The sequence below is a fragment of the Orbicella faveolata genome, unplaced genomic scaffold (genome assembly GCF_042242905.1).
Source record: "Orbicella faveolata isolate gen_17 unplaced genomic scaffold, um_ofav_v1 contig_48, whole genome shotgun sequence".
In the NCBI taxonomy this organism is placed as follows: domain Eukaryota; kingdom Metazoa; phylum Cnidaria; class Anthozoa; order Scleractinia; family Merulinidae; genus Orbicella; species Orbicella faveolata.
The window spans coordinates 574,471-598,283 of record NW_028301578.1 but is presented as its reverse complement, the minus strand read 5'-3'; the positions used below and the strand labels follow the sequence as shown (position 1 = coordinate 598,283).

The 23,813-nt window shown below is 39.8% G+C and overlaps 2 protein-coding genes across 2 annotated transcripts; both read left to right on the top strand.

Moving 5' to 3' along the window:
• The first annotated feature begins 763 nt into the window (after positions 1-763).
• On the top strand, positions 764-12,095 carry LOC149095809 (furin-like protease 1, isoforms 1/1-X/2). Its single transcript, XM_089281713.1, has 8 exons — positions 764-841; positions 1,351-1,575; positions 6,060-6,190; positions 6,675-6,789; positions 8,070-8,395; positions 10,915-11,037; positions 11,323-11,510; positions 11,981-12,095. The coding sequence occupies exons 2-7, from the start codon at positions 1,532-1,534 to the stop codon at positions 11,379-11,381; spliced, it is 798 nt and encodes a 265-aa protein (XP_089137839.1). The 5' UTR covers positions 764-841; positions 1,351-1,531; the 3' UTR covers positions 11,382-11,510; positions 11,981-12,095.
• Positions 11,834-23,542, top strand: LOC149095808 (mucin-like protein). Its single transcript, XM_089281443.1, has 8 exons — positions 11,834-11,855; positions 11,981-12,166; positions 12,913-13,023; positions 13,316-13,426; positions 14,244-14,429; positions 15,117-15,227; positions 15,556-15,666; positions 23,278-23,542. Exons 1-8 carry the CDS (start codon positions 11,834-11,836, stop codon positions 23,280-23,282), a joined length of 843 nt encoding a protein of 280 aa, XP_089137569.1. The 3' UTR covers positions 23,283-23,542.
• The last annotated feature ends 271 nt before the right edge of the window (positions 23,543-23,813 follow it).

Genomic DNA, 23,813 nt, shown 5'->3' with positions numbered 1-23,813 from the left:
GAGAAAAAGATAAATATGGGTTATTCACCAAGCGTGGATTCAAGATGGCTGGATATTGGTCAAGTTCTTTTGTATATGTTTATGGACCGAGACAGAGTCGAGGTCCATAAACAAGCAAAAAAAGAAAAAACAAATATCCAGCCATTTTGACCTAACAAGCTTAGTCAATAAGGAAATTAATTATAAAGAAAAACAACACTAATTTCTTGCGGGACACGGCGGATAATCCCGAGCGGGCAAAACACCGCGATCTTTCCCACTCGGGTAGCCAATTATAGCGCGCAGGATTCGGTTAATTTTGCCCACTCACAGAGCTAGCCATGTAATTAATAGTATTCCGTCTTTTCTTAAGACAATAGTCCATCTTGGCTTACTACTTAACTCTCTAACTACATGCAGTTAAGTAAGTAGAATAGTGGTACTCCCACCCTCCCTCCCGTTGGTTAAGATTTAAGTCGATTACAGTGCTACCTTTAAATCTTTTTATTTTTTCGCTTGACTGCGTAGATATTGTTAGACATCTATTATAAAGCGGTCTTGTCCTCTACTTATGGCTAAATCAGGAATCGATTAACATCAGCCGACTGTGTTAATCATTGGACAAGTAAGCTATTATTGGAAGCTGTGAGATTAATGCTAGTCTGCTTCATTTCTCTCGTTAGGTATTCGACTGTACAACGACAGCACTCGCTCAACGGATCCCTTAGAAGCCAAGGCTTTGAGCTACAAGAGGGATTTGATTGACATATACTCAAACAGCTGGGGACCTGGGGACAGGGGATTTGAAGTAAAGGGACCAGGCCCTCTATTAAAAGAGGTTCTTGAGAATGGAACTCGACTGGTATGCTATAACTCTGTTATTTATAGATGTTCGACAGGTTGCTGGAGAAATATGCCCTGCGTTCAATACATTCTCTTTATCTAAATGGTAGAGGAGCATTAAGTGGTGAGGTCCGTATTGGGAACTATAAATTGCGTTCTAATTAACAACAAGGATATGAATAATTCGTTTCAGCAGCACTTTAAAACAAAACGTGTTACCATTTCGTTTTAATTCAGACAAAACTGTTATTTTTTGCACTTGATCTGAAGTCAGCTATTTTCACGGCTTCGAGTCGATCAGGGCGAGTTGGAAGCAACAGCATTTTAAATTGTCAGATATCGTAAATTAACAGGTTTCTATTCTGAAAGCACCATAAATGTGATGGTTCGTAATGTTCCACTAATTCAAGAATCAATAAAGGCCGGGTTAAAAAATTACAAGAGAAAGCAATGCAACCTTTAATACTGGTAGCCAATGAAGCTTGTTTATTAATTAGCACTCGTAATTACTTTCTCGCAAACTCTTAGGGCCGTGGCGGCAAGGGATCCATTTTCGTCTTTGCAGCAGGAAATGGTGGAATAATAGGTGATAGCTGTGCGTTTAGTGGTTATGTAAACAACATCCACACCATAGCTATCTCTGGAGTGAATTGGGATGGGTCAGTACCAGCCTATACTGAGGACTGTGCTTCTATCATGGCGGTGACATATGGACAGGACATGTTTAGATATGGCAAATTCGTACCGCCCTTGGTGAGAGTTTTATTGCACTGAAAACTATTTCTGTTGTAGCGGGTCTCGATTCCAATGTTCTCAGCTCGGCCCTTTGACTTCTGTCTTACATTCTGGCTAATTTGTTTTCACCCAATTCTCACCTCTGAGCTTGTTTTACGGGTTCAATAATTGGTTATTAAAAGAGGCAAAGATTGCTTACCAGGAGTCACAGCGAACGGACCCCCTTATATAGGCAAAATAGATATGCGCGGGGTCAAGAAGTAGCGCTCGGTTAATAAGATAACATTTATGGAATCTGTAAAACTACTTTATCCTCATTTTTCAAATTTTGAGCACCTTGTTTCCGCGTTTTATTGACGAAATGCCACCGTATAATATCATATATTTTAATAGGTCACTTCTAAATGAGCCAATGATTGCACCGAGCGATTCCCAGGCACTTCTGGCACTGCTGCAGTGGCTTCTGGTATCATTGCTTTGGCCCTTCAGGCAAAGTAAGATTCTGTTTCAACTGTAATTGGCGCGCGCGCTGTCCTTTGTTCCCAGTGTATTCCAATATTCAAATTGTTAACGTAAATTTTATGGCGTAATTATATAACGTTGTCATGCATACAGTGAAAATTTAAATGTACAACCGTCGAACATTTGCAACTGAAGATGACATAGGAATGTGGAAACATGCTTTATAAAATGAAAACTGTCGTTTCCTTTTTAAAGTAAGATAAATTCTGATCAGTCAGTATCTATATGCTGTATGTACGTCAAGTAGTGCCAAGTTCGAAGGATTCTGAATGTTAAGGGTTTGGGAAAGTCCTTCTGTAAAAACAAACTTCGCTTGTCAGTGACTGGACATTTTCTCACGCTCTGGGTTCGTTGTAAGCAGCTTTCACGTTGAGTGCGTCATCTGCCTATTGTTATAATAATAAATGAATAAATGCATTTATACAACAAATGAATAAATGCATTTATAATGCAATTTTTATCGATACTCTCATAGTACACTAATAGTTTACTCGACAAAATAACCTGTAAAGAAATTCACCAATAAGCAACCAAACCGAATAAATTGATAAAAGCAAGGAAATCTACAGAACCACAATATGCATGTCTTCATATCCGAGTATCAAGTAGAAATCCTGTCTCCACGAAGGATGGCCGAATTAATGAGAGAAATGTAGGAGAAAATACATTTCAGATCCAAGATATACATTTAGAAGCCCAGTACAAAGACGTGCGATGTTCAAGTTTAACAATTATTCACGCTGTCACTCACTCAATCTTCTTCGTTCCTGATGGAAGATAGGTCGTCCACTAGTGCCCGCCACCTGACCCTATTTTGAGCAGTGCGCTTTACTTCCTGCCACGTGAGCTGTCTCTCTGGCAACTCTGCCATTCTTCTGCGCCTCCAGGTGTGTTGGGGTCTGCCTCTCTTGCGCTTCCCCTGTGGGTTGCACTCTATCGCCCTCTTGGCTATGTCTCCGCCTGGTCTCATTCGCGTGTGGCCAATCCAACACCAAGTTCTTTGTCTTATCTCCTGCTTTACCGGTCGCTGCTCTGCTTGTCTCCAGAGCTCCTCATTGCGTATTCGTCTAGGCCACCAAATCCACAGGATGTTCCTCAGGCTCTTATTGATGAGCACTTGCAGCTTCTGCTTTAATCCCCTGGTCAGCCGCCAAGTTTCAGAACCATACAGAAGCACAGCCTTCACATTTGACCCAAAGACTCTTAGTTGTCAGTGCCGTAGACCGCCATATTGGCCTCAATCACAAATGCCTGCCTTGCCTTCTCAATGCGTGCCTGGATGTCCTTGTCAGTACCTACCTTCTTACTAACAATGCTCCCCAGGTACGTGAATTCGTCCACTTTTTTGACCTGCTCCCCTTTGACGAATACACCATCGCTGCATTTGGTACCGATACACATCATCTTTGTCTTTGTAGCATTGATCTTCAGGCCTACCATTGCACCTTGCTCCTTTAAGGCTTGTTTCTTATCTCTCATGTCCTGCGCTCTGTGCGACAGTAAGGCCAGGTTATCCGCAAAATTAAGATCGTCTAAAGATGTTGTGAAGGACCACTGGATACCAAAGGCTCTCCTGGTCACCCAATCAAGGGCAACCAGAAACAGCAAGGGAGATAGCTGGTAGCCTTGTCTGACGCAAGTCGTCATGTTCAGTGGTTCGGTCCTCTGTCCATTGTGTACCACCTACGCAGAAAAACTCTCATAAATAGCTGTGATGATTTTAACTATCTTGACGGGCATCCCGTAGTGGCGCAGCAACCTCCACAATACCTCTCTGCTGGTGCTATCGAAAGCCTTCTCGGAATCTATAAAGTTGATGTACAAGGAGGACTGCCATTCAATGCTTTGTTCCACAGTAATCCTCAGCATTGCTATTTGGTCCGTGCAGCTTCGGCCAGCTCGAAACCCCGCTTGCTCCTCTCGCAGCTGTCCATCCAGTGCGGTCTTGATATGCTCACTCTTGATATGATCACTCTACAGAACACCCTAGTTACCATGTTCAAAAGCACGATGTCACGCCAGTTCTTTCAGTGGCTCAGATCGCCTTTCTTTGGCAGCTTGATCGGCAAACCTTTCTTCCACCCCTCTGGTACCTGCTCCTTACTGCATATCTGGTTAAAGAGATCCAAAAGAACCTCCTCTGACACTTCGCGCCCAGCCTTTAATTGCCTCTGGCGGTATATTGTCACATCCTGGTGCCTTCCCGTTCTTTAACTTCTTTGATGGAGTCCTTGATCTCAGCACGTGTAAAGTGACCTGTCCTGATGTTTAGTTCGTCACTTGGCTCTACCTCTGACGGGTTGGGCGGCTCCTCATGGTTAAGCAACACGCCTGCCTCATTTCTCACCGGCTTAAAAATACTCTGAAACCTCCCACTCAGCCCTCTTGTGATCTCGTGCAAAGTCTTCATATCAGCCCTCTTTCCAGCTTCCTCAGTTCTCTCGACCTCTGACTCCACATACACCCTGTTGTCTCTCCTACAGCCTCTCTTCACCGTCCTATTCAGCTCCTGGCACCTTTTACTCGCATCCCTCCTCTGCTTTCTTGTCCTGGCATCTTGTCCTGTTCTCAGTATTTTTTGCCTTCCTTCTTAGGTCAATTATCTCCGGGGTCTCCTTACTGATCCACTCCTTCTTTTTTGTCTTCCCCCGACCCAGTACCTTCTCATGATCACAGGTCTTCACGTGGCCTTGCTCGATCTGCCTCCATTCTTTCTCCATAGGCAGTTCCTCTTCCTCAATCAACTGCTGCAGAGCCTCAAATCTGTTGTGCAGCGTCAGGTTGAACATGTCCCTTATCTCTCACTTACTGACCTCAAAACGCACTTTGTAAGTTTCCCCTTTTTTACTTTGGCAATCTTTAGCCTGACTTTTCACAGCAGCAGGTGGTGGTCTGACCCAGCATCTGCCCCACACTTGACACGAAAATTCTACAGCGAACTCCTCCCTCTTTTACTAAAAGCCATATGGTCGATCTGATTCTCCGTACCACCATCAAGAGACACCCATGTCCGCCTATGACACTTCTTGTGAGGGAACAGTGTTCCACCAATCACAAACTCGTTTACCAAACAGAAATCCGCCCATCTCACACCATTGTCATTCATTTCAGCTCATGCTTTAGGTCTACCCATCACCTTCTCTCTATCCGTGTTGTCCGTCCCCACCTTAGCGTTCAAGTCTCCCATAACAATTCTCACATCCCTATGTGGCACCTGCTCCACAACTGCCTGTAGCTGATCATAGAATTCACGCTATAGCGTAATTTAAATACTATCAGACGGCTTTGCGGTCAGTGTATCACCGGTAGCTTTACCAGTCTTTTACCGATAACCTTTAAAGAAATTCACCAATAGGGATTTCACCAAGCCGAATAAATTGATAAAACATTGCAAACACTATGCACGTCACCATGTGCGGGAGTCAAAAAGCAAATCCTTTCTTGGTTTCTAACCATAACAGAAAAAGGTATTTTAGCAGTCTACGAAGCGGCTGTCCCTAGTGACACACACACACACACACATGATGGCAACTTCAAGTTTATTTATCTATTCATTCGTTCGATACTTAGTTTGCTCGGTTTTATGTTTTTAAATTTAATTATTTATTTATTGCTTTTTTTGTCTGTTTGTGTTATTCTGTACATTATAGTTCTTAAAAGTTCTTAACTTTGGCTAGAACAAATAAGACTACTTTGCGTGCCGGTTTGCACACCAAATACCATGTCAGTGACTTACGGTCCGTTTTACTATCCCAAGATATTTAGTGTCAGTCTACACTGTTCATACGGCGAGCATTTGGTGACGGTCCCGATGGAGTCTGCCATACAAAGAGTTGACTGCAAAAACAAAATTGCTAATAATCTGGTTCTGTTCAAAAGTTTTACAATGTGGGAGTCCATCATGTATGTGGGTTTCTTTGAGAAAGAGTTGATATATCGATCCTTTACTCATTGAACAATGCATTTTATACTGTTTTTAGCAAAGAGTTGACGTGGCGTGACGTTCAACACTTAATTGCTAGAAGTTCAAAGCCCTTGGGTCCTCCAGTAAATCGTCAGAGTGTCAGTCGTCCCGGGACAACCTGGATAAAAAACGCGGTTGACCTTAAAGGTAAATCTGCTCATTGCGTGTTTTGGTCAAAGGTAAATTGTAAAGTTAAATACCGACCAAATTTCTTGACTTTTTTCTGCCAAATTGATAGATAGAGTTTCTTGTTATACCTCCCACCTTAAATATGTTTTCCAATTACAGGAGAACGTGTTAGGGCGAACAAAACTCACTAACTCCTTTGGGAAACAAAATCTTGAACTCTCAACTCGCACCTGATCAGATCGTGCTCCTTGAAACCGCGGAAAATTTGTGAGCTAGCTGGCCTCAAGCAAACGATTTCTTCGCAGTTTTTTCCTATTTTTGAGTTGGGAGGTTTCGCCTCGGGGAACATTGAGGGCCTTGGGGAAACAAAACTCACGGTTTGCCTTGGGGCTAGTCATTAAGTGCTTATTGTAACTATAAAGCTTGTGTCCCCGCCCAAAGAAATTGAACCCTTTTTTTCACCTTTTGCTAATTCTTAAGAAATTCGGCTTTTTTATTTCAGTGAGCAAGGACTATGGATTTGGACTGATGGATGCTGTCAAAATGATTGAATACGCGAAGAAATGGCAATCTGTACCTCCTCAGCTCTCTTGTGAAATCTACCTCAATATTGCGAAGTAATTATCCAATATCACTTATGTTTAGTCGGGTGGGAAACAGTACCAATTGTCACTGTTTATCGAGATTTCCTTGGGATCAAACAAAAACCTAACCCACCATGAGCAAAGCTTTGTATTGTATTTGTCATTGGATACAATGTTTTTCACAGCAAAAAGGAAAAGGCAATTGTCTATTCCGATCAGTATAGAAGCGTTATATAAAAAGGTCATACCCGTAGGACGGTGCAATTATCGCTGAAATTCAATAAATCCTGCTGAACACGGTTGCTATGTTATACTCAGTAACCATAAACAAGAAAGTGCGGTATTTATCCATGCATTGGCGCCTAACCCGAAAAAGGAAAGCCGAAGAAAATAAAATAAAATAAAATAAAAACGAAAAATCTAAAGACGGAAAGTTTGTGGAATGCTTCAAATGGCTTTTTTGGGTAGATTGGAGCTAATTTACCTTATATCCACGCTGAAATGTGGATGGAATGTTCAGATGGCTTTTTTGGGTAGATTGGAGCTAATTTACCTTATATCCACGCTGAAATGTCCAAAATGCATAAAACATATCTGAACCGTTTTCGCCAAAAGCTCCAGGTGTCAATGGTTTGGGCGACTACTTTTTTTTTTTTTTTCTGAGCATCCAAGGATAAACCCATTCTCAGAATTGCGTCCACTTCCCAGGCCTTTGTATGTCCGAGGGTTAATGAGTTGTCTCTATTGTTTGCAACTAGTGGCGTTCCAAATACGATAAGTATTTCAACATAAAATTGCTACTTACGCTATAACACAGTTTAATGGTTTATATGAGACTGAGTCGAGTTAAATCGGGTCTCCAAGAATTGTTCGGTACACTCTTCATGTTTTCCCTGTAAGTAATGTAAGTTACTTAGCTTTATTTGTGTGTCGGAGGCTAAAAATGGTGATTTTATAACCATTTTAGTCTAAGATATATTATACAGATTTTGTCCAAAGCTTCTACGATTTCAGTCTAACAAGTTTAAGAGGTTTTGGATTGGGTTCAACTGATAGCTTAGAATTGCTTGGAATCTTAACTGACAGCCTTTTTAACTGATAGCCGAGACCTGAGAACTGCAAAATCTGCTGATAGCGTATAAAAACAAGCCAAAATTTTAACTGATAGCTAAAGAAATTGCCCAAATTCAACTTACAATAAAAATTCCATAGTTATTCAATTTTAATAGTGCGACTGACTGACACCTATGTCATGAGTTTACGTAACTAGACAAGGTTTTGTTAAATTAAACTTTGTTTCTTTCTTTCAAAAGTACCTTTGGTTTAGATTTTCCCCCGCGTGGCGACTTACGCGTCACATTATATCTGAAGCAAGACGATTGCGGCATTCAATACTTGGAACATATGCAAGCAGAAGTCAGTCTAAGTTTTCCCCGTCGAGGTGACCTGGAAATGGTTTCGAAATCACCGAACGGAACTCAGTCCAAACTGTTTTATTCCCGGACGTTAGACAGTGTGGCCGGTTTCAAGACCTTTAAAAATTTGACAGTAACCAGTTTACATTACTGGGGAGAAAATCCTGTCGGACAGTGGAATATAACGATACACAACACCAAACCTAGGAGGAACACTGGAAAAGGTAAAACATAAAACAAAATGCCTGGGTAATTAAATTATTCTTTGTAGATGTAATAGATAGTTGATATAATAGTTAACAGCTAAAATTGCCGGTCGACGTCAATAGTACGCTGGACAAAACTGTTCTGGATCGACGTTTTACAACATTAAAGTAAAACAAGCAAAGCGGCGCAAATAATCTTGTGATTGTCTTATCAGCCAGCTGGAAGTTACAAACTCCCCTTGAGCTTAGAGGATTGACGAGCCAATGTCTCGAGAAGTTCAAAGACTCTTCGCAGTCAATATATACACACAAGGTTAAACCTTGTCAATATCTACACACAAAGTTAAACCTTAAGTCTTTCAAACAGCTATTAGCAATGACTCCGTTAAACTTCGGGAGGGAGAAGGGACCTAACCAAGTTTTACACAAGGAGGCTCTGCCCAAAGGTTCAAATCCTTTCCCTTTTCTACAGTCTATAGTGTAGAGTGTATACTGTTTTTTTTTTTCTCCAGAAAAGGTTGCTCTTTCATACAAATGTAGCTTCCAGCTTGAAACCCCTTTCACAAACCTACAGTAAACCCGTTACATCTCTTTTCTGGGATGAATTAGCGATGAATGTTTAAAATCCCCGCCTGTTTGTCATACCTCCCGCTTGATAAAAAATGCACCTTGAGTCAAGAATAGGGACCCTCCCCCCTCCCCCGCAGCTTGAAACAATACAAAATATAAAGGGTATTGCAGATTGTAATGTAGACAATCAAAATAGGAATATTTTTTTTTCCTTTGGAAACGGAAATCACAGTATTTTATTCCTATCTTGGCAACTAGCAATGCAGAAATGTTCAAAACGATTGTTGACATGTACAATGAAGGTTTCTTTCAACTTTTGATTCCGATTGTTTACATATCGATCTCGTTTCTACAAGGTTCATAAAATTATACGTACATCACCACTATCCCTGTCTGACATGGCTTGTGTTTGGCAAGATTGGACAGTAGATTTCTCTCGCAAGAAGTAGATCTACGCAGTCTCTTGGATGCTAAATTGTCTAATATCCATCAATTAAATTTTAGGGCATATTTTACTCAATCGCGGATGCTGACTTGTATACCATTCATGAAGAAATGTTCACTCAGGTCGAACTGCATAGAATGACGAAATGTAGTGAACAACCTAAGACAACAAAGTTTAAAGATAAAGCAGTTTGAATGTTTTTGCTTGGAGTAAGCTTAACCATTTTTTAAAACATAAAATTAAATCACGGGTTTGGAAAATTCGAGCACCGCCAGAATTTCAATGTGTACGTAAAAAAAAGAACACAATACAGAGACAGGCTACCTTGGGCTTACCTTGGACTCTGCAAGGAGAGAAAGCAAATGGAAAACCATCAAATTCTCTAACCAAGAAAAAAGCTATGAGCCTAATATTCACGTCTATTTTCCTGACTTTGACTCTCATCAATTCTTTGACCTTGCTGCCGCGCTGTTGTGACCCACACATGACCGCAGTCATAAAAGACCTCTCTCAGCTTTCATCTATGTGTAAGCAAAAGCCTATAGGCAAAATACTACATATTTACAAAAGCGAAGCTTATTAACCGCCAAAATGGCCGCTCTCAACTCTGGAGGTCTTCGAGAAATTCGTACCCAAGCTCTCCACGATGTAGGCCAAACGTTTACATCTGAGTGAGCGACACATTTGCATATTCTGCGCCATAAGAATGGTCGTTTCTACGCTTCGCGTATCCACGACTAAAAAGGTCACCTTTGAAGTGTTGTTTTGCGCAGAACACAATTACGTGTTTGTGTATTTTTTGACAAGAATTTGACAAAAAAGCACGAGAAAGACTTGACAACTTATTTGGCCACTGAAATGCGGTTCTTTCTTCAGACTTTCATTTTCTTTAAAAAAGTCTTTAAACTGTTCTTGCCACTAGATTGGTCTTCCACCTGTTTTGTTCGGGTAAAACAAGAAGAAATCACTGAAGGAAGAAAAGCCGGCAAGGCAAGCAAAACAAAACCACCCCCCTCCCCCCTCTTAGCTCAAGGTCTGGATCCACCATTGCTTTATGCTTGTTTTATTTTTCTTGTCGTAAAACCTCGATCCAGCACAGTTTTGTCGAGCGTACTAGTTAGGTAATGAAATTAAGTGAAGTTGTAAAGCACTGAAAGCGAATAAACTTGAATTAATAAAATACTGAATCTAATCCTGGCTAAAAGGAGAGAGATATATTAGAGAAAATGTGGCGTGGAAAGAAAAGCAATACTTGAGTCATAACCATAAAACCAAAATATTGCTTTAAACTGACACGAACTAATTCAGTGTTTGCCCATGAAAGCAACGCTGCAGACTATATAAAGCCTAATTTTTGTTTTGTTATCTAGAGGTATAAAATCAACAATAAAAGCAGAAATTTTTTTCTATACGATCAACAATACAGCGGCTAAGCTGAGCCATTTGCACTTCAAATGTCGTTGTATCTATAATTTTGCTTCCAATCAACAGCTCACCCGTTGACTCTTGTTTCCCTAAACAGGTCGACTACGAGGTTTGAAGTTAATCTTTTACGGAACTAAAGACGACCCTCTTGCATATAACAAGCATGTTGACAGAGGGACAAAGAGTATAGAGACAGTCGATATCTACCGTCGCGAAAAAGGTCAGTAATGTAAAAAGAATGAAACTCTTTCTGATATACGTAGTTAATGAATGGAATTGAAATTTTCTGAGCATTGTCACTCAAACAATGACTAGGAATGACGAGGAAGAGAGCCTCCTCAAAAGGCAACGAATCGATCGAGGAAAGACAGTATTTCCAGCATTGAAAGGCAAAGCACGAGAAAAGATTAGAATAGGGGGAGATGGAGTTCCAGGCTTCGAGTCAAAGTTTACTGTTTTATGACTTTCCTTGTTTGCGAACGGATTTTTCTTTTTTTTTTTTTAGTAATCCTCATTCACGGAAGATACTCTCAGTGGAGCTATTGGAGCTTTTGTAGCCAGTAATGTGGTGAAGGAACTCAGCAACGTTCTCGTTACTGCACAAATTCTCGACCGAAAAACGGCGGAAGAGACTGCACCAGCCTAGGACCCGAAACAGAAACAAGAGTTTGTTACAACCGCAGACGGTGCCAGGTATTATTATTGTCTCATTGTTTTATTTCCAATTTTAACTTCACAAATATTTTTATTACTCATCTTACATATTTTATGCATTTCTACGTTCGTGATATTTTCTTTAGCTGTGAAGAAAAGTATTAAATCGTGTTATTTGGGTTGGACAGCTCGGTTTTAAATTGCCCCTCGGACTGCGGGTACAGCCACCGCATGCATGGACTTCCGCCTCCCCTTATTTAAAGCTGCAAAAGACAAATTATGTAAAACGCGCTACTTTTTACGTGACACGAGTTCTTATTTGCGTGTTCCTCAGAATGAAAAAGCAATTAGCAGATTACAGAATGTCTAGCATTAAAAGGCAAAGTACGAAAAAATAAGATTAGAGTAAGGAGTGAACAGATGTGGCCTAAAGAGAAGGTTCCGAGTATAGCGTCCAGGTTTACTCTTATAGTCTTTCCTTGTTTACAAACCTATTTTTGCATTTTCAGAAATCCAGATCAACGGAAGATACTTACAGTGGAGCTACTGGAGCTCATGTAGCCAGCAATGTGGTGGAGGAACTCAACGACGTTCTCGTTACTGCACAAATCCTCGACCGAAAAACGGAGGAAGAAACTGCAACAGCCTGGGACCCGGAACAGAAACAAGAATTTGTAACATCCATAGGTGCCAAGGTAAACTTTTTAAATTCTTTTTCGTGCGATCATATACTGAAACCGCAGAGTTATACGACCATACACCTCATCATAAACCCTACTTAACGGGGTAGGAGGCTATTCAGGCCCTCATCAACAAACGCTCGTATTTTAAAGTCATGAAAGTAAAGAACGCTAAATCCGTAACTTTTCATCAAAGTTATACAAGAACAAATTGGTATGATATGCCATTGGTCGAAGGTCTTTGATCTGGGGATAGCGTAGTTTGATAGGAATCTTTTTAAAAAAAATTATAAATTGCTGAGTTTTGTTTTTTTTTTTTTGTTTTTGTTTTTGTTTTTTGTTTGTTTGTTTGTTTGTTTTTTATTTTGTCATGCCACGGAGAAGTAAAGTTGAAACCATTAAACAAAAGAAGTCAAGAATTTGATTTAAAATGTTCCGTAGTCCAGTTTTCCGTCACAAATGTACTTTCAAACAAACTTTCACACAAATTTATACAGCTCAGTATGGTAACGAGAGTCATATTTGTACTCTGGTGAGCGCCCAGAAATCAATAAAGATATATAGAATTTACTGACTAAAAAATCGTAAAATCCAAGTTATCCAAGTATAATGAAATAATAATTCTAGGTTATAGAGTTTTTGGAACAGTTTTGGTCACAGTTGATGTTCGAAAGCTTAAGGTGTTGTGTCAGTTTCTATTTAAAATGAAGTGGTTTTTTTAAGTCAGCATTTTGCTCATAACACATTCTCATTTCCTTCAGCCTGCAGTGACATGAATAGTGGCAGCAATTGTCAATTCTACTTTAACAACGGTCACTGCTCCAATCCTTCTGTCAAGAAAATGTGCAGGAAGACTTGTGGCGTTTGTCAAGGTAATTGTTTAACTGAAGATTGCTCGGCTTCTGTTGTTATACTTACATGCATGCAATCAACCAAATAATTACCTTGCAAGAAGCTCTCGTTGGTGACTTTGTGACATTTAAACAGAAATTCAAAAAATCTAAGATGGCGTCTTTTTGAAAATAATGACGTGAGCTCTCTGGACCAGTTTTGGTCACAGCTGATGTTTTACTCCTGAAAAGGTGTTGAAGCAGTTTTTACTTAAAACAAAGTGGTCCTTTTTAAGTCAACATGTCGCTGATAACACTTTCTCGTTCACTTTAGCTTGCAGTGACATGAATAGTGGCAGCAATTGCCAATTCTACCTTAACAACGGTCACTGCTCCAATCCTTCTGTCAAGAAAATGTGCAGGAAGACTTGTGGCGTTTGTCAAGGTTTGTCTTTTCAATATCTTTTAAGTTAATATCAGCACTTTAGAAATATCTTAAAGCATTAGAAAAGCCAGTGCAAATTCGTCAATATAGATGTTTACACAGTGATCAAGAGGGCGTCCTCTCAGGGTCTCATCTAAAACTACTCTACAGCAACTGCAAATGAGAAAAAAAACTCCGTTGCTGACTGTTTCCTCGTGCTATTTGACTCTCTAGTTTTATTACTTTCTCGAACGCGAAGCGACTGACACTAAGTTTGCATTTAAACCGAACGACGGTTAAACTCCACTCAAATTGAATAATAATCAATAGCGTAAATAACCCCAGCGGTTCACACATTCTGCACGCATCATAGCTTAATTATTCCGAGTGGTTGACACATTCTAGACGCAACTAGTATTACAACACTGACATAACTACCACGCCATGCTTTTGTCACTGCTGAATAATTTCTTGTCAAAAAATATCTTTTCTCTACTTATTATTTCTATTGCACAAATTTAACTGTTTAAGTGAGTATACGGTTTCCCGCCTACCGCCATCCCCTATTTAAACCTCGAAAGGACGAATCCTATAAAAGGCGTGGGCAGTGCCTTAGGCTACTTGTTTACATAAATAGAAAGTTGTTATTTGCATGCTTTTTAGAAAGAAAATACAATTGGCAGATTACAATATTTTCAGCATTGAAAGGCAAAGTACGAAAAAGGATCAGGGTGAGGAGTGAATGAAGGGGAGCAAGGAGAGAGAGTTAAGAGTATCGAGTCCAAGTTTATTGGTCGTAGACTTTCCTTGTTTACACACGGATTTTTTTTATTTTCAGAAATCCCCATTGACGGAAGATACTCTCAGTGGAGTGACTGGGGCTCATGTAGCCAGCGATGCGGTAGAGGAACTCAACAACGTTCTCGTTCCTGCACAAATCCCCGACCGGAAAACGGAGGAAGAGGCTGCAGCATCCTGGGACCCGAAACAGAAACAAGAATTTGTAACGTCCGTAGGTGTCAAGGTAAACTTATTAAATTCTTTTTCGCTCGTACAAGCCACAGTGCACACACTGAAACGTGGTCTATAAAAAAATGAAGAGCCTCGTTAAGTTTAAAAGTTGTAAAATGTCAAGTTCTTAGACGGTCTTACATCTGATGAAACTAAAACTTCAGAAGGACTAGTAATTTTTTGTTTTGAAAAATGATCACGTCACGTGAAAACCGCCAATAGTTTCTTTTGTTTTAATCACATGTGTGTAATCAACCAAAGAATAGGCCATTTTGCTGATGCAAATATTTCCTAGTTCCATTCCCTTGTGGGGGCAAGAAGTGATCACTCGGCCAAAAATGGCCTCGTTAATTCATTAAATACATCAAATTTTGCCCCCACAACGGACTGGAGCTAGCATAAGCAAAATGGTGTATTGATCTTTGAAGAATTTGTAACGTTTTATATAATTCATAAAATCCAATGTGGCGTTCTGTTTGGAAACGGCAATGGCGTCATTGTTTCATGTTGTGTGGTTTTTGGACCAGTTTTAGTTCAGGGGTTCAAATCCCGTTGATTCTTTTCTTAGGCTTTAATTTCAGAGCTGTTAAAGCTGTGTATATAACTGCGATAATCAATCATGTCTTCAGTATTGGTTTACAGATGATGTTTGATAAATCAGTTCTATTTAAAAGTCACAATATCGCTCATAATACTTCAGCTTGCAGTGACATGAATAGTGGCAGCAATTGTCGATTCTACTTGAGCAACGGTCACTGCTCCAATCCTTCTGTCAAGAAAATGTGCAGGAAGACTTGTGGCGTTTGTCAAGGTAATTGTGTAACTGAAGATTGCTCGGCTTCCGTTGTTATACTTACATGCATGCAATTAACCAAATAATTACCTTGCAAGCAACTCTCGTTGGTGACTTTGTGACATTTAAACAAAAATTCAAAAAATCTAAGATGGCGTCTTTTTGAAAATAATGACGTCATTTCAATAACATATCTCGTCATCGTTTATGTTGTGAGCTTTCTGTACCAGTTTTGGTCACAGCTGATGTTTTACTCCTGAAAAGGCGTTGAAGCAGTTTTTATTTAATACAAAGGGGTCCTTTTTAAGTCAACATGTCGCTGATAACACTTTCTCGTTCACTTCAGCTTGCAGTGACGTGAATAGTGGCAGCAATTGCCAATTCTACTTTAACAACGGTCACTGCTCCAATCCTTCTGTCAAGAAAATGTGCAGGAAGACTTGTGGTGTTTGTCAAGGTAATTGTTTAACTGAAGCTCCCTTTGTTTGTTCCGTGTTGTAATTGCTGGCACTCAGTCGACTATTTAATTAGTCAGTCAGTCAGTGAGTCAATAAATCAATTCATCAATTCAATCAATCATTCATTTACTAAATCCTAGTTTTAATTATTGCCAAAGATACTAATTTCCAAACATTAAAGGTTACGTTGCTTCAATTTATGAGATCTGCTTACTTTTAGAAACAGACTTCTTCAAATTAGCAACAGGCTCCTGCTGTTTATCATTAACACACAGTTCAACAATCATCTCAGAATTCCTCTTATCATGACGACCTTAGTAGACTTTAGGCGGCTGAAAACAGTTTTCCAGTATTTTTCAGCACTTGTAGTTTTATGGATCTATTTTACCATTCTTGTTCAGTTAAGACGATAAGAGTTCTTATCATATGACCCGTACGGCCCCGCGCGCAATTTCCCCTGAAAACCATTATAAAAAAGTTCTCGTATGAGGGCCGTACGTGTCGAAGTGATAGGGCCGGAAGAACCCGTACGGCCCTACTAGAAATGCGTACGGCCCTACTAGAAACGCGAACAGCAAAATCGATGGGAGTTAATGACAAAAACAATTTTTTTTGCTGCAAAAGTTTGTTCTCTTCAAGATGAGTGATGAAAGTTAACATTCTGAGAGTGAATTCTACTATCCAGGCGAATTGTCCGATGCAGAACTACTCCGAAAGCTTTGAAAGAAAGTCAACACTCCTCACAAACAACTTTCTCAGAAGCCAACAACAAGCAAACCTGTAGGTGTTCAAGAAAACAACTTTTCTGGATGAACTGTCCGATAATTAACCTTTGGAATAAGCAAACAGTCTTGAGGCGAAACTTCTTTCAGTGGAAAGCATCAAAGAATTCATCGTGGGTCAAAAGCAAGAAAACCAGCAACGCGAAGAAAACAAAGTACGTATAAGCTTAAATCAGTTAAAGTTTTTCCTCGAGTTTCCAGAGTTTCTGGGAGAAGTTGGTTAAACCAGAGAAATGACAAACATACCTTGTGTACAGGAGGATAAATTGCTCTGTAGTTTCTACATCAGTGTTGTTTGAAGAGACAAAACTGAGTACGAACACAAGTTCATTACCGTACAGTTCATCCAGAAAATAAAACTCGCTTGTGTTTTTTGTTCGACAAAAAGCTTGAAACGACGCCGACATTTTCTTGAGTCCTCAGATGAAGAAGATTTGTGAACAATTTCAGTGAAGCGTGAAGCGAACTTTTGTCCCTCGCTAAGTTTTTGATAGTTTTGACATATTGTTGACAGCTTTATATCAACTTTCTGTTGGCTTTTTAGCATGAATTGTAATTGTGGACTTTACATGAGAAAATGAGTCGTGTTTTTCGATGAATGGTGAGTTTCTTGTTCGACGCGAAGAAATAAGTGACAAGTTTTTTATTGTAGTTGTTCCGCGCGCGGCCGTCTGATGTTATGTAATCGCGTCCTATTAAGGTTCAAACAGAATTTTCAAAATTTTCAACACAAATGGTCATATGATAAAATGCTCATTGACTGAGTAAGGTTGGGCCGAACGGAATAATATTTGGCTCTCGTCAGAACGTACGTCCTGACCTCGAGCCAAATATTTTCCCGTCCGGCCCTCCCACTCAATCAATAAGTACATATTATTTATGTCATGCCCAGTCATTAAGAAGTCATGATCGTTTTCTCGATATTATTAATTACAGTGGCAATGGTACAATCTGTAAGAAACACACGGCCCTTAGTTTTTGCTTTAAGAGCTTATAATTTAAAAGAAGATGAGTCCGGTAACCTCCGCATTTTTTTATTATCGCATTGTAATCAGCAAGACACGCCTCAACTTTTTGCAAAGCCAAAACAGAAAATTTTTAGGAGTGAGAACTCAGAGCCACCTTCTATTTTCGAAAACTTAAGGGGCCCTGAAAACCCTCCTACCTTTTTCACACAAAGCGAAAAATTGCGCGAGGAGTCTGTTTCAAAACAAAAGAATCACTGTGCCACTTCAAAGTCTAATCAAATTAAACTGCGGTTTAACTTTCCGACGTGGAGTCTGCAGAAATATTGGAAAAGATTCCACACGTCAAGTAGTTTAGAAAATCTCTGATAAAAATTCCTTTTTTAAGAATCGCTATTAATGTAAGACATTAAAATCCCGCAGAAGACACAAAAGTTTATATTTAAGTCCCTTCCCAGTACGTCGGAGAAATTTGAAAACGTCGTTCCACTCTGAAAACATAAAAATGTTACCGCCCACACACTAGGCTGCGGAAATTTTGGATTTGTGTCTGAGGAAAATCACGATTATCGTGACGTCATTGTTGTTAAAAACATTCTTTTTCAAAATGTTTTCCGTCCACAATAAAGCGCAAATTGTCCTAGTTTGAAGAGCGATTTCGAAAAGCTACGGTTTTCATGACGGATTACTGTGGACGGTAGGCCTAACCCTAAAATAAATCTACGTTTTGAAATTCTCAAGCGTAGTGTGGACGTGGCTTAAGTTGAAGTTTCTGGGCGTGCCGCTAGATTAGCGTCTACCTTGTTTGCTTGTTTCTGACCGTGGGAACAAGATTCACTGATTCGTCAGTTTTAATCGCAAACACTGAAAAACAGAAGTGCGTAGTTACCATTTGTAAGTAATATATCAAACACGAAAGACTGCGTTTGACCACATTTCCAAACACCGAGAACAGAGTTGAAAATACGACGTACAGTGGAGTATTTTGGACGAACCACGAGGTGTTTGGAAATTTGATCAAACACTGTCTCGAGTGCGTGATATATCTTCTCAATAGAACCTAAAAGTAAGAAGAAAACTGAGAAATAAAATCGTTAACTCTATGCTAATTAAGATCAAATATTCAAACACCGGCAGGGTCATGATTTTCTTTCTTTAAACTTCATGAATTATTAATGAGTTTGAGAATAACAAATAAAAAAGAAAAACAAAAGCGTTCTCATTCTCAACTGGTCGTCCGTATTTTCTTTGGTTTTGGCAAAGAAAAACACTTCAAATGAGTATCGATTCCAAAGAAACGGTCCACGAGAAGACATTATTAAACGTAATCAGCATTACTTGATAGAGACTTATCTTGCATCTACAAAGTGTAAAACCTTGTTCGAGCGTAAACTGCTTTTACATACTTCTTTTCCGTGAGATACACGTAATGCATACATTATCTGAGCTCAGATCATAGCGGAGCTCCGGCGGCCCGAAGGGCCGCCAAGCGGAGCCCCATACTCATATAGGAAAGAAAAGGAAACCCATGAGTTGATTTTCTCATGGTTATCATGGCTAGCGGTATTGCTCGTGGGCGCGTAGGCATGACGGCGACGGCGACGGAGTCGCGCAACATGGCGGCCATACTCCAAATAATAGGATGACAGAGATATGCACCCTTGCTTTACCGTGAACTTCTTTGATATTGGACATCCATGTTATGATCAATTGACATCTGTCAAAACAAGCTATCCGCTGACCAGTATCATGTGACCATATCGCGGGCTCAAGTTTACAGCTCATCGAGGTCACGCGTTTTTTTGAAGTTGACCGCTGACCAAGTGCTGATTTTCGATTGGATTGCGTGGTCATGTCAGGTTAACTTGTTGAAAACAGGGCAGGATTGTTCGGAAGGCGGTTAACGCTAACGCAGGATTAAAAGTTGACCGAATTATAACTTTTTCTTCTACACAAATGTTTTTTTGCTGCTTTGTTTTGTGTGTATGGTGATTATTAAGAGTCCCTGTCCATAAATATGGAAAATAACTCGGCAAGGGTCGAAAATTCGATTTCGCTCATATTCCTATAGTAGATAGGCTAGGGCATGACAAAAACTACTGGATATTTTTTTTTTTTGGAAAAATATCCTTTTATTTCAAAGAAATATGCAAATTACCAAATCCCGTTAAAATCGTCATTTGACGCACCATTTTATTAAACAAGTTTGAGAGCCTCGCATGCAAAACCACATCATTCTTCCGTCTTTAAAACACTCAAATATTTTTGTGCAATGTTTAAATGTGTACTGGGTTGATTTTAGGGAATGTTGCGGTGTTTGTTGGGTGCAAAATAATTAAATTTCGAAGACATGTATTTCATTCACTTCAAAGTACTTCGTAAAAATAATTCATTTTGACCGTGTGCGAAACCTTCAAATGGATTAAGCTTCTAATGGTTGAATCGCAGAACGATGGTCTACAGATTCCTGTAAAAATTTCTTTGGGCAAATGATTGTGAGCGGCGCGAGAGCTTTTCAAAGTACGTTAAAAATGCAGATATTTGACCATCCGTCGTCAAATTTCAATTTACGGGTTAGAGATATATTTTAGCACGTGCTACATGTCTTGAGCTATATTAAGTTGAAATAGACACAGAGCTGATAATTTCGAAATGTTCTAACCTTATTTACTGTAAAAGGCAGGTCCAAAAGCCGATTTGACGTGTTTCTGTCACCATTCGTCGCACATAAAGCAGAAGTTTGCTTTTGTTTACACAACGTCCGATGTACATCGCCAACTGTCAACTTATTTAACGGTCGAATACCACGAATCTATGACCCTCTTTCGGCACATATGATCACCACTGCATCTAAGTCAAAAACGGCTAAGTGATTTGTACATAGCTTCTTGCTTTGCACTACACCAAAATATTACGTTTGATCATCGTTTGATCTATCGCTGCTTGAATCCTTGCTTGCAGCGTTCCTTGTTTGTTCGTCACGCAATGCTGTCATCCCATTTTAGGGGGTTATTCACCTTTATTTGATGTTTCAAAATTTACACAGAACTCATTTTGCACTGCTCACTGACTCCCGGTGACTTGAGGAAGCACGCGTTTTCTTCAGCATTTCATGAGTAGGGGTAGGGGTAGGACAATTTCTATCCTAATACGTAAGGCTCCGTAAGGCTTGGAACCACAGCGAGCACACAATCTTGTTGAGTAGGAAGAGATTAAATTAAGCAATGAAAAGAATGAATAGTTAGCCATTGCCCGTGTTGTCATCTTTTACTAGACCACCGCTACCTACACGCCCTGCGTGATACCGTAACGCTAAACTCGTACCTAGGTCTTTTCGCGCTATGCAATTATTTTTGGTTTACATATAATACAGTGGGCTACCCTCGGGTAAATGGGAGGTGGGCGCTTAAGAGGCGTTGGCCGCTTAATAGAGGTTGGTGTACCTTGAATATTTTTTCACTATCGAGTTATAAATTTAGCTAAATTTCTTAGTAAACATGGAGTCAATTCAAGACAATCATGATAGACGTCAGTCTAGGAGACCCAGGGGCAGTTAGTGGGGGCAGGGAAAAAGTCTAAACGGGTCTTCGCCAGAATTTTTTTCTCACCGGTTTAGACTTTTCCCCGCTCCCACTAACTGCCCCTGGGTCTCCGAGAATGACGTGTATAATGATTGTCTTGAAGTGACTCCATGTTCACTAAGAAATTTGTAACCGCGAAAAGACCTAGATACGAGTTTAGCGTTACGGTATCACGCAGGGCGTGTAGGTAGCGGTGGTCTAGTAAAAGATGACAACACGGGAAATGGTTAACTATTCATTCTTTTCATTGCTTAATTTAATCTCTTCCTACTCAACAAGATTGCGTGCTCCCTGTGGTTCTAAGCCTTACGGAGCCTTACGTATTAGGATAGAAATTGTCCTACCCCTACCCCCTCAAATGGGATGACAGCATTGCGTGACGAACAAACAAGGAACGCTGCAAGCAAGGATTCAAGCAGCGATAGATCAAACGATGATCAAACGTAATATTTTGGTGTATTGCAAAGCAAGCAACTATGTACAAATCACTTAGCCGTTTTTGACTTAGATGCAGTGGTGATCATATGTGTCGAAAGAGGGTCATAGATTCGCGGTATTCGACCGTTAAATAAGTTGACAGTTGGCGATGCACATCGGACGTTGTGTAAACAAAAGCAAACTTCTGCTTTATGTGCGACGAATGGTGACAGAAACACGTCAAATCGGCTTTTGGACCTGCCTTTTACAGCAAATAAGGTTAGAACATTTCGAAATTATCAGCTCTGTGTCTATTTCAACTTAATATAGCTCAAGACATGTGGCGCGTGCTAAAATATATCTCTAACCCGTAAATTGAAATTTGACGACGGATGGTCAAATATCTGCATTTTTAACGTACTTTGAAAAGCTCTCGCGCCGCTCACAATCATTTGCCCAAAGAAATTTTTACAGGAATCTGTAGACCATCGTTCTGCGATTCAACCATTAGAAGCTTAATCCATTTGAAGGTTTCGCACATGGTGAAAATCGATTATTTTTATGAAGTACTTTGAAGTGAATGAAATACATGTCTTCGAAATTTAATTATTTTGCACCCAAAAACACAACGAAGCATTCCCAAAAATTAACCCAGTACACATTTAAACATTGTACAAAAATATTTGAGTGTTTTAAAGACGGAAGAATGATGTGGTTTTGCATGCGAGGCTCTCAAACTTGTTTAATAAAATGGTGCGTCAAAGGACATTTTAACGGAATTTGGTAATTTGCATATTTCTTTGAAATAAAAGGATATTTTGCCAAAAAAACATCCTGTAGTTTTTGTCATGCCCTAGCCTATCTACCATAGGAATATGAGCGAAATCGAATTTTCGACCCTTGCCGCGAAATTAAGAATTTGTCTGATTTTTACAGGCAGGCACTCTTAAACCTCAGAACAGAAGGCCAAACAATATACAGAAAACCTCGCTTCAAAGTTGAAAACTCAAATCAAAATTCTACCTTTTCCTGGGTTAGCTTGTGGGGCTCTGAACAACCCGGAACAGGAGCTACGCTTTTAGGCTGGCCTAAATCTATATATTAATTTCCTGTATACCATCATGTGCGAAAACCCCTTCGCCATCCAAATAGTGCATTCGGCACTGAAACAACCGTTCCTGTCCATGAAACCTCTTTGCCGTCGAGCGGGCGTGACTTACTAATGTTTTGGTCCCGGGCTTAACCACAGTAAACACAGCATCGGAAAAGTCGGTATAAGGCCAATACAAGAATACCTGCTCCTGTTTGTAGAAAAACAAAGATGACCGTTCTAAAATTGGGATAGAATCTTAATTTACAGGTCTTGACACACACTATTTACCTTTCAACCGGTAATTTGATTGGTTGTCATAGAAGCCCCAGTCTGAATAGTGTGACATATATACATCTGAACTGAACGAATTAAGCAAAAGAGAAAAAACAATGACAGTCATAAGTCGATTCAAAGGACTCTGTTTTGAGTTATAATTGAGGATGCAATTAAAGGTCGGCTGGATGTTTTTGCGGTTGCTCTGGTAACCTTTGGGTCACAAAATGAACATAACGTGTTCACTAACGATTGAGGCAAGTTTGTTTTCATACCACTGCATTAACGGAAAAGGAGTGGTAGTATTGACTCCTCAAAGAGAACTGCCTAAAAAAAGCTGGAAACCGCTGTGAGCCACCTAAAGAACATATACACAAGTGCTTCATGTCTGCGTAGAGATGGAATGGCAATCCATCACTCTATATAACCATTATTAAGAATATCTTATTTTAGTCTGGCATTAATTACTAAACGTCAATGTTTCCTTTGATTCTTTTAGCTTGATACGGCTCCGGACAGCTTGTACCAGTTCTACTTTTACAACGGACCCTTTCCCAATTCTTCAATCCAGAAAATGTGCAAGAAGACCTATGGTTTCCTAGCGCTAGCTAACATCGTTCCCAGGGGTTTTTGCCACTTTTAATTTCAAGAAAAAAGCTCTGGAAACGAAGTTGGCTATTATAAATTTCAGTTAAACAAAATCTTGATTTTTTTCGATTATTTTTAAAGACTAGAACTTATCAAATAAAGTATAATCGATTGTGTGTACGTCTTTACGTGTCACTGTGTGTTAGGTGAGCTTTCGCATGCGCGTGTCTGTCGACCACTGAGCCCGAGTTTGGTTTACGGGCGTGTTTGGCAATGGCCCAGTTACAACTTTGCTTGATAACTAAATACGATGTTTGGCCGCATAACTAAACTTTGTTTTTCCAGTGACACCGCAATTCACATTGGCCTGTTCAGTTCATAGTTTCCAGACATTACATTTTGTTCATGCTTATAGCTGGTAGAATATACAAACGAACAAATACAATA